This window comes from Drosophila eugracilis, unplaced genomic scaffold (assembly GCF_018153835.1).
Source record: "Drosophila eugracilis isolate 14026-0451.02 unplaced genomic scaffold, ASM1815383v1 contig_1765, whole genome shotgun sequence".
NCBI classification, from domain to species: domain Eukaryota; kingdom Metazoa; phylum Arthropoda; class Insecta; order Diptera; family Drosophilidae; genus Drosophila; species Drosophila eugracilis.
The window spans coordinates 964,455-980,472 of NW_024572605.1; the positions used below are offsets into that span (position 1 = coordinate 964,455).

The 16,018-nt window shown below is 43.5% G+C and overlaps 1 protein-coding gene and 1 pseudogene across 1 annotated transcript; one reads left to right on the top strand and one right to left on the bottom strand.

Moving 5' to 3' along the window:
- Positions 1-3,984: 3,984 nt before the first annotated feature.
- LOC108107356 (tubulin beta-3 chain) lies at positions 3,985-10,629 on the bottom strand. Its single transcript, XM_017214855.2, has 4 exons — positions 10,363-10,629; positions 5,418-5,526; positions 5,114-5,358; positions 3,985-5,044 (listed from the first exon to the last, which is right to left on the bottom strand). Exons 1-4 carry the CDS (start codon positions 10,417-10,419, stop codon positions 4,091-4,093), a joined length of 1,365 nt encoding a protein of 454 aa, XP_017070344.1. The 5' UTR covers positions 10,420-10,629; the 3' UTR covers positions 3,985-4,090.
- Positions 10,630-14,286: 3,657 nt separating this feature from the next.
- LOC108107191 lies at positions 14,287-14,796 on the top strand (annotated as a pseudogene).
- Positions 14,797-16,018: the final 1,222 nt, after the last annotated feature.

The following is a 16,018-nucleotide window of genomic DNA, read 5'->3' on the forward strand; positions in this document are numbered from 1 at the left end:
GAACACACCTCGTATAACTTCTAAAAGGTTTCGATAATCGAAAAATTTGAAATTCGCGAAATTTGAAGAGTCACCTTACTTTTTGAACACACCTCGTATATAAGGGCGTAAAGTTCTTAATCAATTGACTTACACAAAATTTACGATTATTTTAGTCATAGATTCAAGTTGGGAATTAAGTTAAAAGCAAAGGAATGTTGTTCTTGCAGTAAAGATTGTAAATATATTTATTTAAGTCCGAATTTTAAGCAAAATTTTGTAAAACAAAAGTTTGAAAAATATTTAAAACTCGTTCGGTGACTTCTGCATTTGCAGCCATGGCTAAGTGATGATGGTATCTTTGGCATCTGACTTGGCCCACTTTTGAGAGCCGGGTTCTCAGCTTCAGACGGGCACTTCCGCTCTGCATAACCTTCCTTTGACCCGCTGAAGTGACATAACTAACGGTTAAACGCACTTTAACCGGTCACTAAAGTTCCAGACGGAAGAACGTGTTACAATGCTAAAGCCGGCTTGAAAAAGGTTCTCGACTCTCCGTTCTCAGATCTCAGTTCTCATTCTCAGTTCTCAGTTCTGTTCGTCATTCAGAAAAGCCGGCCGGCTCTTTCGATCAAAAACAAATATAAAACTGGTTCTGCCGTGCATTTAGCTTGCTTTTCATTTTTTGTTCCGTATGTCTGGGGTTTTGTTCTTAGCCGACTTTGTTATTGGCCTGGCTTTTATGTTGAGCTTTGTTTGTGTCACGAGACCGCTAACGTCGCTTAATGTCTTTTAATTCTGGTGAATTTGTCGCATTTGAGGTCCGAGAGAGTCGGTTAATGGAAAGGTTTCTGCGACTCCGAGATCCGCTCGAGATTATCAAGTGGAAGCCGTGCTTTCAGCTTTCAGCTCGTGTGGCAAGTACATTTTTATAGAGAAAAAATGACGGTTAATTGTTTGAATCTTTCGAGAAAATTAGACTGCCATGTGAATAGTTGACTTCTTCTTGTATTACTAAATATTATGTATATTTGATTGCAGTCCCAAGTATAATCGCAATTTCGTGTTTTTGTAAGGGGTTACATCACTTATTTTTGCAAAATAATCCAAAATTGAAGATGTTTACGGTGAAAAGCAAATCGATGGAGAATTGCCTTGGGAGATAAGCAATGTATGACATTCCATATTTTAAACATGTTTTGATACTTTGACAATGTTATGGCAAAATTCTGATTTCTTTGACGATAAATCAGAGTAGCGATTTTAACCTAATATCTGTAATATTTTTTTCTAGGTTTATAGCCTATAAAATGGTCAAAACAAGACGTAGAACAACAGGAATGATTGTTTTGTGCAGCTAACGACCAAAACTAACCATTTTTGTCACTGTTTGGTGGATTTGGGGAAGTTAATTTTTGGTAAATTTTTGCATTTTTGGTAAGGGGTTACATCATCAAAATTTGCAATATTTTTTCTAGGTTAATAGCCTATAAAATGGTCAAAACAAGACGTAGAACAACAGGAATGATTGTTTTGTGCAGCTAACGATCAAAACTAACCATTTTTGTTACTGTCTGGTGGATTTGGGAAAGTTAATTCTTTGGGCAATTTTTGCATTTTTGGTAAGGGGTTACATCATCAAAATTTGCGAAAATGCCATAAAATAACCATTTTTAGGTGTGAACACAGTTATGTTGGAAATTGAATTACAAACTCATCGAGATATGACTTTCCACATTCCGACCATTTTTGACAATGTTATGGCAAAATTCTTATTTCTTTAACGATAATTCAGAGTATCGATTTTAACGTAATATTTGCCACTTTTTTTTCTAGGTTAATAGCCTATAAAATGGTCAAAACACAACGTAGAACAAAAGGAATGATTGTTTTGTGCAGCTAACGACCAAAACTAACCATTTTTGTCACTGTTTGGTGGATTTGGGGAAGTTAATTTTTGGTCAATTTTTGCATTTTTGGTAAGGGGTTACATCATCAAAATTTGCAATATTTTTTCTAGGTTAATAGCCTATAAAATGGTCAAAACAAGACGTAGAACAACAGGAATGATTGTTTTGTGCAGCTAACGACCAAAACTAACCATTTTTGTCACTGTCTGGTGGATTTGGGAAAGTTAATTTTTTGTGCAATTTTTGCATTTTTGGTAAGGGGTTACATCATCAAAATTTGCGAAAAATGCCCTAAAATTGCCATTTTTAGGTGTGAACACAGTTATGTTGGAAATTGAATTACAAACTCATCGAGATATGACTTTCCACATTCCGACCATTTTTGACAATGTTATGGCAAAATTCTGATTTCTTTGACGATAAATCAGAGAAGCGATTTTAACCTAATATTTGTAATATTTTTTTCTAGGGTTATAGCCTATAAAATGGTCAAAACAAGACGTAGAACAACAGGAATGATTGTTTTGTGCAGCTAACGACCAAAACTAACCATTTTTGTCACTGTCTGGTGGATTTGGGAAAGTTAATTTTTCGGGCAATTTTTGCATTTTTGGTAAGGGGTTACATCATCAAAATTTGCGAAAAATGTCCAAAAATTTACATATTAAGGTGGGTATGCAATTATGTTGAAAATTAAAATACAAGTTCATCGAGATATGATATTTCACATTGCGACCATTTTTCGCTTTGTTATGGCCAGAATATAGATATTTGGAGAGAGATTAGGGCAGACCAAATTTTTCATATTTGAATAGGCGTCACATTATTTCAGAGACATCATTTAGAGGCTCAAAAGATCTGCGTTAAAGGCAAAGAAATAAAAAATGTTATTTCATTTAAAGATATAAGTAAATGAATTAACTTGAAAACTCGTTTAATCTGTATAATGGAAGTTGGTCACAGCGTTGCCATTTATTGACTTCGCTAGGTGGCGCTACTGTACTTGACACATATTGTTTTACATTTCATACATTCTACACATTCAATCTACGTAAGCATCGTATTCTACAACGTCACGTATTATTTCCATCTGGCAACGCTATGCCCAACGGCTAAGCAGTTTGAAAAGTAGACGGAAATGGTTTGATATACTTTTGGAATAATTGAAAGTGGAAGATCATTAATACATCCTGTATGTTTATTAAAGGAGTAGGTTATCTATTTTCCAGTCCCAATATTACTGTACTAACAGTCCAAGAAAACCCATTGTCTACCATAAAAAAACAACTGGTTATAAATTTTAAATAAATTCCATTTATTATTTGTCAAAATTGCCATTATTAGTAATTTATTTGGGTACAAATGTTTTTAACCATATAAACTACAAGAGAAAGTACTGCTCACGAATACAAAGTGAATGGATTGTGCCCTAAGATTATGTAAATACAATTGCGGATGCTTTTAGAAATTGCCTTCTTTCGAGGATCTCATGAGAGTTGTCAATCGATTATCTTTGGATAAGCTCGTATCGTATATAGCTCTAAAAGTATGTATTGCCAAACTGTCTTCGTCAGTCTTAACTGCTAACTCCGGGACGTTGGGCATTTCTCGAGATTTCTGCATAAATTCGTTATCCTTTGAAATACTAGATACTTGTGGTTCCATCTTGCTGACGTTGCGATATAAATAGTTGTATAAAAATGGAGTAGGATAAAATAGTAGGGGTTATGAAAAGAGGTGGGAAAGGGTGGAAAGTGGGTGAAAATGGCTGCGAGAAATGCGATAGACGTGCCTCCGTGTAAAGTGTGTATAGCGTAGAGAAGGGTGACAAGTGCCCGAAATAGACAAAAAGATGAAGATGCGAGTGGAGAGTGGAGAGTGGAGAGATGAGAGATGCGAGATGATGGATGAGTGATGGGAAATAGAGGAAGCATGAGCTCTGGGAACATTTCCGTTTGATGTTCTAACTACGCTTGACCTTCCTGTCTGTCTGTCCTGTCCTGTCCGTGTATGTGATGGTAATGGTGTTTCAGTGTTTCAGTGTTACTGTGTTGTGTGTGGTGTGGTGTGGTGTGGCTGTGTGTGTTTACCGACGGGGTCAAAGGATGCTGCAGTGCTTGGCCGCCAGCTGGTGCCGCATGCCGCGCAGAAACACGACCTCCCCCCCGTCACGCACGCCCCTCATTCCTCTGGCCACACCATTAAATACAATCGCCCTCGACCTCCTCCTGATTAACATCCGGATCGAACTCGTCGTCGGCGGTGGCCTCCTGGTACTGCTGGTACTCGGAGACCAGGTCGTTCATGTTGCTCTCCGCCTCGGTGAACTCCATCTCGTCCATGCCCTCGCCGGTGTACCAATGCAAGAAGGCCTTGCGCCGGAACATGGCCGAGAACTGCTCGGAAATCCGCTTGAACAGCTCCTGGATGGCCGTGGTGTTTCCGATGAAAGTGGAGGACATCTTCAGACCCTTTGGCGGGATATCGCAGACGGCGGTCTTCACGTTGTTCGGGATCCACTCTACGAAGTAGGAGCTGTTCTTGTTCTGGACGGCCAGCATCTGCTCGTCCACCTCCTTCATGGACATGCGACCACGGAAGACTGCGGCCACCGTTAGGTAGCGACCATGTCGAGGATCGCACGCGGCCATCATGTTCTTGGCATCGAACATCTGCTGGGTTAGCTCGGGCACCGTCAGAGCCCTGTACTGCTGAGATCCTCGAGAGGTGAGCGGGGCGAATCCGGGCATGAAGAAGTGCAGACGCGGGAATGGAACCATGTTGACAGCCAGTTTGCGCAGATCGGCATTCAGTTGGCCAGGGAAACGAAGGCATGTGGTCACTCCAGACATGGTCAGGGAAACCAGATGGTTCAGATCTCCGTAACTGGGGTTGGACACCTTCAAGGTCCTGAAACAGATGTCGTACAGAGCCTCGTTGTCGATGCAGTACGTCTCGTCTGTGTTCTCCACTAGCTGATGGATCGACAGGGTGGCGTTGTAGGGCTCCACCACAGTGTCGGACACCTTGGGCGAGGGCACCACCGAGTAGGTGTTCATAATGCGGTCAGGGTACTCTTCGCGGATCTTCGAGATCAGCAGGGTTCCCATTCCGGAGCCAGTACCGCCGCCCAGCGAGTGCGTCAGTTGGAAGCCCTAAAATAAGGATAACGATTAACATAAATCTAGATACTGATTTGGATCTTATGAAATGAAGCTACCAACCTGCAGGCAGTCGCAGTTTTCGCACTCCTTGCGGACCACATCGAGGACATTGTCCACCAGTTCGGCGCCCTCGGTGTAATGGCCCTTGGCCCAGTTGTTTCCCGCTCCCGACTGACCGTACACAAAGTTGTCCGGCCGGAAGAGCTGTCCGTAGGGACCCGATCGCACCGACTCCATGGTGCCGGGCTCCAGATCGAGCAGAATGGCCCTAGGCACATATTTACCACCCGACGACCGCGTGACTCCTGAAAGGGTTTAGGATTAGTCAATCACATTGGGTTTCTATGATATGGCAAGCATTTACCCGATGCCTCGTTGTAGTAGACACTGACGCGCTCCAGCTGGAGATCACTGTCGCCCACGTAGATGCCATTGCTGTCGATGCCGTGCTCCTCGGAAATGATCTCCCAGAACTGGAAGGAAAACGTTGGGAAATGTTAGATTTGTTCAGCAAAAAAACAGATAAAGAAAACCTTGACCCAAAATGACTTCCTCCAATACTTCTTCACAGATTGCATTACCTTTTTGATATTAAAAGCATCAGTTCGATAATCAGTTCATCACGTTTCATCAACATGATTTTAGAAACTCGTTTTATTAGCAGTAATTAGTTCGGATTAATCCGAATGGCAACAAATGTTCCCCAGAAGTAGATAAATAAATGGATTTTCTATTTCCATTATATATTATTTGAAAGAAGAGATAAGTCTGAAAGCTACAGATTCGTTTTACGCAAAGTTATTATGATTAGCCAAACAAATCCATTCCCATTCAAGATAAAAAGATGCAACCCGCATCTTGGCCAGCGCTCTTATCTGCCACTCAAGCGGAGATCTTTCATCCTTATCATCCATCCCAGAGATATAATATCTTTATACCCCAGTCGAGCACTTGGCGATTGCAGATTTTCAGTCGGCAAAAGCCTTACTAAATATTCCCGAGCCGTTCATCAAGTTGAATAATTGTGCCCACCCAGCCATGTCAGAGTTCATGTTGAGCCCTGACATATGGCCGCAGTTCTGTGGCTGCGACCGAAAAAGAAGAACTATCAACAATTCTAACAATCTCTGTTCCTGCCTCCTCCGATGTGCCAATGTGACAATGTGACGAACAACAAGGCGCAGCCGCAGCCCATAAAGTTTGAGGTTTTTGGAAAAATATACAGAAGTATATATATGGGATATGGGATATATATGGCCTGGCCATATAGGGGGCCCGATGCGGCAGTCAAAAGTGAGACAGATTGCCCCGAAAAAAAGGGAGAAATAAACTCATGTTTAGTTTTTCAAACGTCAGTTTTGGACGCCGCCGAACATGCCCTGATTTAGTGCTAAATTTAAAAGATGCGTCCGGGCCAGTAAAAAATAGTGGCCCTCTCACTGTATGGGACAAATTTCCACTCCACGGCGCTCCTGGGGAGAAATGCATTTAAAAATAGCAGAGCCCGTGGGATGGGATGGGGGTACCAGAGTGGCAGAGTGGCAGAGCGGCAGAGATGTACTACTTATATACTGCTGACTGCTGACTCATCGGGGGCCAAAGAATGATCCGAAAGTTCGGGGGGAACTGCAGGCCAACGACCCAGCATTAGAGACGGCCAGGCTAACCCACTCCATGACTCCGGGAACCCAATCGAAATACGATAAATTAGGCATCTATATCATGGATACAGAGGCCATCCCGGAGATTTATTGAGGAAATGCTCTACAATTGTTGTGCTGCGTTTAACAAGAACCAAATTTGGGCGCCGTTAGTTGATCATTAGACGACTATTTCGGGGATCGGTTTTGGGGATCAGCCTAGACTCTCCATCGGAGCGAAACGCAGCTGGCTTGGCAACAGTCCCCAAGTACACATCTCAGAAGGCAGGGGAAATAATAAAAATGTTAGCGATTCCCCAGCCAAGAGGCAGCCGCATTCCCTCGATGTCTGAGTTGTTTCCCTTTGGCACTTGAACTTGACGTGTGCGACTATAAACAAGAAGGGTTGGGGACCGCCTTAAAGGGGAAAAACTGGAGCTGCCCGTGGCGTCTGCATAGCTTTGTTTATTTAAAAAGTAAGAAAGTACGGGAGATGGGGATGGGGATGGGGATGGGGCAAGAAGCTACATCAGCAGAAACGAATCTCAGACAACTGCAATCTTAGCAAGATCATCAAATTTAATTGGAGTGTGGCCGCTGCAATTATGAAGCTAACCATAACATCCACAACAATAAAGTTCGGTTTATAAGGCCGGACGAGACAGAAGAGGCAAAAAAAACCACACGGCGGCAGCAACAAATATGAAAACTAAATTAGCGCACAAAAACTGTTGAAGTGAAAAGTCGCTTTTCTCATTTCCACTTTTTCACTTCTGGCAGCGATGGTCCGCTGATCGCTTTACTTTTACATTCGACTAATTTTTCACTTCGGATTTTTCATTTCCAAGATAATGGTCTGTCGGAAAATGGAGCCGAGTTTTCGGTGAATGTCAGCTGCAGCGGGTAATGGAGCCTCGAAGTACGACACACAGTTAGATTGCAATTATAGATTAATGGCTTTTTGGCCAGATTTACGATCGATGTTTGTCGGCGAGAATTCAATTTGTTGGAGAGAAGTCGTGTCGAAACGGATTTATGGTTTCTTTAATGCTCCTCAAAAGGAAAGGCTGCATCAAATCAAGTATTTGTTCAGGGCAACACACTTTTTAACTTTCCAGCCTTTAATTTTTATGATTCACCTTACCGTTTTGTAATAGAACCATAAAATAACTTATTCGGCAAGGGAGCCTTGTCTAGTGGTTATTCTCTACCAAGGGTCTCCTCTAGTTACTTACAACATCTGTTCTAACAACTTTGATGGCCTAACTGTTGCAAGTCCATTCTTCTCGTCGAGCAATTAATTTCCAAAGCTCTGAAGCCTGGCAACTGGCAACTGGCCTGGTCTAACCCCCCTCGCAGAGAGCAGACCTCCGCCCTGCCGCGCCACGCCTCTAGCATGCGATCATCTGGCGACTGGCAATCGAGACGCCCTCATTAAGTGTTGCATGTCTGGGAGCCAAGAAGACTCCTCCATCGCTGCACTTCGTCTATTCGAGTCTTGCGAAGAGGAAATCACTCGGGCATGAACTTGGAGCCCGTCTTGCTGTCCCTTTCTCCGTCTCTGCAGAGGATCGCTGACTATGCAAAAAGTCGGAGAGTGGTGTTTTCACAAGATATAAAACATTTGGCATCAAAAGAAAATTCTTTCAATTGAGAGGGGCCCCACGCCGCACCACCACCCACTTTTGGCCTTTGTCTTTCCTCACAGCTGCTGTGAAGTCTCCGAAAAGAAGGCGACGATAAGAGTTCCCAAAGAGAGGGACTGGGTTTATTGACTTCGAATCGCAGTGGCATGGTCTTGCGAGTTCTTGAATTTAATCTCGTAGGCCGTTCACTTAATATGCATTAATCGTCGTGGCTCGAGCTAAAAAGGGAAACAGCGAACCGCACATATATATATTATATGAAGAATGCAGGTCCGATATCCTGTAACTGTATACAGGACAGGTCCGGTGAGTCACTTCCTTTTCTCCTGCACTTGTGCGGTTTTCGAATTTCCAGAGGCCCTAGGCCCAAGGCCCCATCCCAATTCAGATTCTTGTTGCGAGTGTCCACTCAGCTGTTAGTTTTTTTGTTTTTCGTTTTCGGGTCTCACATTACGGGGAGGTTGGCTGCTCAAATTACCAAGACAAACTTCCCATCATATCTCATTCGAGTACGCGAAGTCTGTTTGCGCTTATATACCTACGAGTGCTGCCCCATAAAACCATTGCTATTGCCGAAATTCCGGGAAACGCAAAAGGCAAGCGGGTTTGCTTTTAAATTGAAGCTGCTGACTAGTCGCTCGGCCGCCTCATTCTTCCCAAATTGACTCATATCAAATGATTAAGATTTGCTGGCTTATCTTTCGTGAGTGTTCTATGTGCTTTTATCAGCTATTTAGTTTCACGGCGCACTGCAAGTGACCCACTTAGCAGGGGCGGGGGGTGATTGGATATGAATCGAGTCTTTAGGCATTGACATTGATGCCACAGAAAAACGCACTCAGCGGGGACCCACTTGTCCGAGTCGCAGTCTCGATCCAAAACTGGTATTGCCAAAAATCGAAAAGAGTCTGTGGCAAGCCGGTTGACTGCCTGCCTCCTTTTCTCGAAGAGCTGCACTCTGCTTTTCGGGGCGTGCTGATTGAGTGGACTATCCTATATACGCGATAATTGAGAATGCCCAACTGCAAATCAGAACTTAATTGCTCTGATTCGTTTGCATTTCTCAAGTTTCCGATTCTCGTTTACTCTGATTGATTAAAGCCCAGTAGTGGGCACTACTGCAGTAGTTGCTGATCAGTCATCGTATACCCTACATGTGATTGGAGTGGTCTTATAGCGAAAGATAAGAACAGCTGCGACTCGAATGCCTCAGGTAATCGGAGAATAATAATTTAATAAATGTTTTTGGCTACTGTTCTTAGTATAGTTCTTAGTAAATATTATTATTACTAATTATTTACTGTGGAATCACCGTACTATAGCCTGATAAATATTTATGCTCTTTGACGTAATTCCACAGACTTTCAGTGAGTAACAACTCTCCGAGACCCAGTAATGTTCCTTGGTTCCTAATATACATCTACGTCCGAATAACTGCCTATTCTTATTGCACTTTTTGTGGTTTCTTCGAGAGGGAAGGAAACTCAAGCAAAGCGAAAAGATTTCTTCGGCCAGATAAGTCGAGAGATTTCCCTTCTTGGCAGAGTGCAAGGCAGCGGCGAACTCCGCTCAAAATTGCAGAAATCTCAAAGTTTTCTCGCTGATTTGCGCCTCTGCCATAATTCTCCCTGGCCATTCCCCTCCCAATTTCCCTCGGGAGGGTTTGCCATGAATCACTTTTCGTGATCTGCAGCCGGCCCAACCCGTTTTCTTTTCGTTTTTTTTTTTTTTTTTGGTTTTTGATTTTTTGTGCGGAACAGAAAGGGCATATTGAGTGCCAGACAGACTCACAACGAATTTCTTTGGCTGTCCACTTTTTTGCACTTTGCATTTTTTATTTAAACGTATTTTTTGTTGTTAATTTTCTTTCGCTTTAATTGCTGAATGCGCTGAAAAAGGCGGCGACATCGAACCGCGAGCCTCAGCCCGATCATTTTGGAAACTCATTGAAAAACGTTTTCGGTCAATGTGAATAAATTAAGAGGCAGCAGAAAACAGTCAGTCATATAGTAGTGGGACTTACCTTAGCGCCGATTTGGTTGCCGCACTGGCCGGCTTGCAGATGGACAATTTCTCTCATCTTGGAACGGGTCTGGTGATTTGTTCAGAGGTCAGAGGGCAGAAGCTGAAGCTGGAGCTAGATCTGCTGCTGGTTCTGGATGTGGATCTAAGTCTCAATGTGATTCTCAATCTGGAGAAGGATGCACCGCACAGGCCGAGTATCTTTGCTGGATTTTCAGAACGAAGGGGCAACTTCACCGCACAACGCACAAGACACAACTGATCGGCGGACCAGAAACTCGGGTCCGTCGACGATGTTCTGGTGATTTTTGAGTCGACTTGCGACTCGAGTGCCTGCCAGCCAGAGCGAGAGGGGAGATCGCACACACACCGATTCACCGGCGCACTGAAACGCACACACATACCCACACAAGCGCACTCGCACAGTGGGACGAGTCGGCAGTTCTCCAGCTCAAAGCTCGCCACATGGCGGCTCTTATTATAGTCTAGCCAGGGAGCTAAGAAGTATGACGAGATGTTTGTAATTGAAAGAAGTTGAGAATATTTATTTTTACCTTGATTAATTCGTTTATTAAGTGGTGGTAAATAAATGAACTTAAACCAGTAATTACTTTCTCTTAGTACATCTAATTAAACTAATTATGAGTTCGATTTACCAGTTTCTCGAATTTGTAGGCGCTGTGTAAGCCTCTCTCTGAAGCTTATCAAAACATAACTATTAGTAACCAACTTAAAAACATGTTTTTGAAAAGGCAGTCACATTCCTAACCATTTTCAAATAAATTATTCGTAATAAACTTATCTTTTAGTTAGCTTAATAAGCGTAATGAGTAACCTAAGGGTTGCTTACTTAGTAATTCATGCTTAATCTAAGTTTATGTTTTCGAAGTTTACTATAAAATAAAATGACTAATACTTCGCTTGCAATCTCTGTTCAGACTCGTTCAGCACTTACAGTTTCTAACTAATAAAGTAGAGGATCTAAATTTAGGAGTACGTCTGTGTTATGACTTGGCTAAAAATACGTTCAAAGGGGAGGGGCTGACATGGGGTGGTCTGCAATCATTTTTGGTAATTGGAAAGTTTAGACGACAATCGACGGAAGTTAATAAAAAGTTTTGCGAAAGGGGCTAAGTCATAGGACGTCCAAGTCGGCGGCAAGTGTAAATCGGAGCCGCCTTTCGGTTTCATTATTAATTTCGATTTGGTTTATGTGGCACCCCGCCGTCGTTTTCCTGTTCCTTAGTTCACACATTTTTACGCTGTCAACTGCAGCGACTTTCACGTTCTAATTTTATCCGGCAGAATGCACAGGTATGCAACAGAGCTCTCCGACTTCTCCGTATCCGCATCCCTGCTATGTGTCTGTGTCTCCGAGTCCGAGTATATACCCGTACTCGTATGCATCCGCCGGCTGGGTGTGTGCACTTCCACAAAAGTGTCACCGCAGTCATTAGAAATGTTTCGTCTTCTTACATGTGTTTTGTGCTTCGTTTTGGAACTCCTAATGCACTCGGGGAAAATGAAAAGGAAAAGCGGACAGCGGAGCATGGTATTTTTAGAGCGACTCCGCTGCGCTCGGCTGCTGAATTTTCCGACTCGCAGTTCGGGGATTGGGATCTGCGGCGTCAATTTCCCCATTTCCTTGGAAATCAATCAATGCCCCGGCAAGACAATTTGTAGTCGTTTTACTTTCTAATTGCATTCAAGTTGAAAGAGCAAGAGCACGCCAAAGTGGAGACGAATAGATCCATCTCCGACTCCAAGTCCAAATCCGACCACCACTCCTCAAGTGCCTCTGCCAGGCCTATTTTCATTCTCTGGCAGCCAAACCGCAAAATTCACTTTAATTTCGATGGCAAAACAAGCATGGTGAAGCGAATCGCTTGCTCCGGCTGCACTTACACCGCTCTGCGACGACTATCTGCCCCGCCACATATTCTACTCCTCTGTTTTGCTAAATTTAAATGCACCACAAAATAATCTCGAATTTACGAGCTCGAATGGACAAAATGTTATACATTCATGCGCAACAAGAGGACTACAATCTAAACGCTCAATGGCGACAATCGCCTAAGGAGTGGGCTATGGATAGAAGACTCTCCGCCTGGAAAACTTGTCCAGGTCTCTGGATTGTCCGTTGAACATGGATGTGAATATTGCTGACATTTTTGGTTGGCCAACTGGAAGTTGAAGGGAAGTCTTAGGTCATAAAGGGTAATAACAGAACTAGGAGATTCTTTCAGTCATTAAAATGAGTCAATTGGTCATGAAGTTAGGCTTTCCTCTATCATTAAGCTTCGAATTTTTCAGATTAACCTACGCTTCAGGTTTGCCACTTCCTTTTTTTGGAAACCTCCAGGATTAAGCTGCCTTCCCAGAAACTACGTTAAAGTTTGGGAAGAATAATAGAGATGCTGGAACTTAAAAAAAGGATCCCATGTAGGAATCAATGGGGCAGGACTACGCTTATGTCGACACACGCAGCCCACAGCTCACTCGCACACCGCTGTACGTTCACAAAGCCCACCAATACCAGTGGCCTGCACTATGCCGTCAGTGAGTGGGTAACTGTGTGTGAGTGTGGTCACCCCCGTGCATTGGACCTTTGGTCCTTCGTCCTTCGTCCTCCTTCCCCCGAACCCAGACCCCAGACACCCACAAAAAGTAACAAATGTTTTTTTAGGATTTGTGTTTTGGGAATTTTTGCACTTGTGTAAATGTAAGCTTTGCACACGCACAAAAAACACCCACACGCACACACAGGCCGCCCAGTTAGGCAAAAACACACACACACACACACATATATATAATACAAAATTGTTGCCAGCATTTGTCTTTTTTCGTATTTGCGCATTACCATAGTTAAATTTATTCCCATAAAACATAAGCACACACACACACACACACACACACAGAGGTACATATGCTTGTGCAACAGTGTAAATGTTATTATCGTGTTTACATAGTCGCACACACACACACACACACACACGCAGGCAATTAGGTTTGATTGATTTGGCCAGGACAACGGATATTTTAATTTCTTTGGCCACTTTTCATCTCTTAATTGCAATTTATAATTGGCATTTTAATTTCTGTTACTGACAAACCTTTTTTCTCCTATACAATTTTTATATGAAATTAATTTTTGATAATTGCATTCTGGTTTGCATGTTTTTTTTGGCGTTTTGCCGGCTGCTTTTTGTGTCCGCTGGCAGCATTTTAATTGAACTTGATTGATTTTTGCTGATGTTGTTGATGGAAAAATAATATTGTTGTAAAATCATAACAACTCTGTCCGAGGGCGGAGCAGTGGAGCCCTGGAGCTGGAGTTTTATCTGTGGACACAGGCCCGCAGCTTTCGAGAATCGAACAAAGCATAAACACCTATGCAGAAGTGTGTTCTTTCAACCCTTTTTTCCGGCTTTTCCTTTAAAACCATACTGCGTGGTGCTGTTGAATTTCCACTATTCCTACGTGAGAGGGATTAGGCAAGAGTAAACGCTGAAGGGGAATCAGAAATAGTTGTTAAAACAGGAGGACAAATTAATTTCGCCCTGCCTTTACCTCATAGTTCTCAGATTCCTACCCCCTGCCCCCTGCAATTAGCCACCGCCGCAAAGTTTCAACTTTTACCAGAAATTTATGCAACTAATTTTTCGCATACTTTTTTATGGGACCCACCGCCTTCCTCCTTGCAGAACCAGCGACCAGCTAACATCTGCTGCCCGTGCTGGCCAATAGTTTTTGCTGCCAATTAGTTGTTTTAATTGCAAAAACGTTGCCAATTATGCAACACGAAGCGAGACAACAAGCAGCAACAAGCGTTTGCACCGACGAAATGACAATTTAATTGTTATGCCCCCCGAACCAATCTAAAATCGTCCCGTCGTCCCATCGCCCCCGAAAACGCGCATACGCCATGTGGCCGCTGGCTCAAATTGCCCGAGGAAATTCCTTACACCTTTCCATCGCCGATAGCCAATCTCGGGGATATGCTGTATATGTATATGTATGGCCTGCGTTTATGGACGAGCAGCCGCAGCCATTCCAATAAATCTTGGCAATGCCCTAAAAATATTAGCATAATAAAAGGCGCGACAACAAAACAGAAGGGTCAAGTCAATATCGAGCCACTGCGAGGCTTCCAGCGCATTTGGCACATTTACACAAACAGACGCCAGATGAAGCAGCAGCGGCGACAAATTTATGTCCGCAACAAGCTATCAAGCAACTCGGATTCCATCCATCCGACCACCCATCTCCCCCAAAAGGCCTTAATACGCATAATTTGGGAGGCGGCTAAGTGGGGGCCTTGTCATATAATGTGCTGCAGGCTTCGATCAGCAATAAAAATTCAAATTTTGCACAGAGCGCACAAAAATGTTCGTTGTCAAGCAAGACTGCTCCTAAGCAGATACCCTGGACTTAGGGTAGTACGATTTTGGAGGGTATTTAAAGGAAGGCCTTTATTGGCTTTATTTTAGGTAATAAAGATAAACCATCAAGTAAGGACTCAAATTTATGGGAGCACTTTTTTAATGAGATTAACCATTTCGAGCGCGCTAAATGAAGAGTATACTTCGAGATGGACAACAATCCTCCAGGGAATGGGACGATCCATCAGCTAAACAGAAATAATCCTTGTCTCCTCCTGCTCCCCCGTATTAGGTGATTGCAAGGATATGTAGATGTTCTCGCCTACACACGTATAAACATTATATTGCCCGGGGGAACTCAGCTGAGTTCCCGCCTTCACATTTTTGCCAATTGGCCAACAAGTGTTGCCAAATTGCGTTGCGGTTGCTGGCCATAAATAACGGTACTTTTGTCATTTATACACATAAATTGCAGCAGACGCTGAAACGCGAAAAAAAAGCGGCAACGAACGAAAGCTTCCCCAGTAAGCCACGTTGCAGGCGCCACGTTACTGGCCATGTCCTGCTTTGGTAAAATGGTGAAATGGTAAAAAAAAGCACAGCATAGGCCTCCTGCTATTCGTCCAGCCAGGATACCAGAACAGCAGAACAGCAGAATGCCAGAACACCAGGATATGCCACCAATGCCCACCAACTAACGACATCGGCGACACAACGCAGCTGTCGCTTGCCATTTGGCAATAATTGTTTAATATGCGGGCGCATAAAGGCGGTCGGCCCATAAAAAACAACAGCAGCGGATTGGGGCAGTGTGAGCCAGCTGTGAGCCTTCAAAGTGAAATGGTATCGGGAATGGCTAAAACCCGGAGAAAGCAGCTCACACACGTGTGTCCTGTGGTCCCGTAGTGCCGTGGTCCCGTTGTGCCGTGGTCCACTGGTGCAAGCTGTCACGTATTCCCTATCAACTTGATTCGGGGCCAACTTTCAGCTACCGAAATCGAGTTGAAATGAATAGGAAAAAGTTTGAAAAGCCGGCAAAAGTAATTGCGTTACAAAATGCCAATGCGGATTGAGGCGCCCGAAAGTATGCAGCACTCTGAGGCAGCCGACTGCAGTTAATTACAAAACTGTCAAATCCAAAAGGTGCCACGAATCAACGGGCTCACACAAGCACGCACACACCCACATAGAAAGAGTGGCACATACACCGGAAGAAAAGGTGGCCAGGAGGGGAGAACATAAACCAAATAGGCAGATCAGCCAACAGCCGAAACC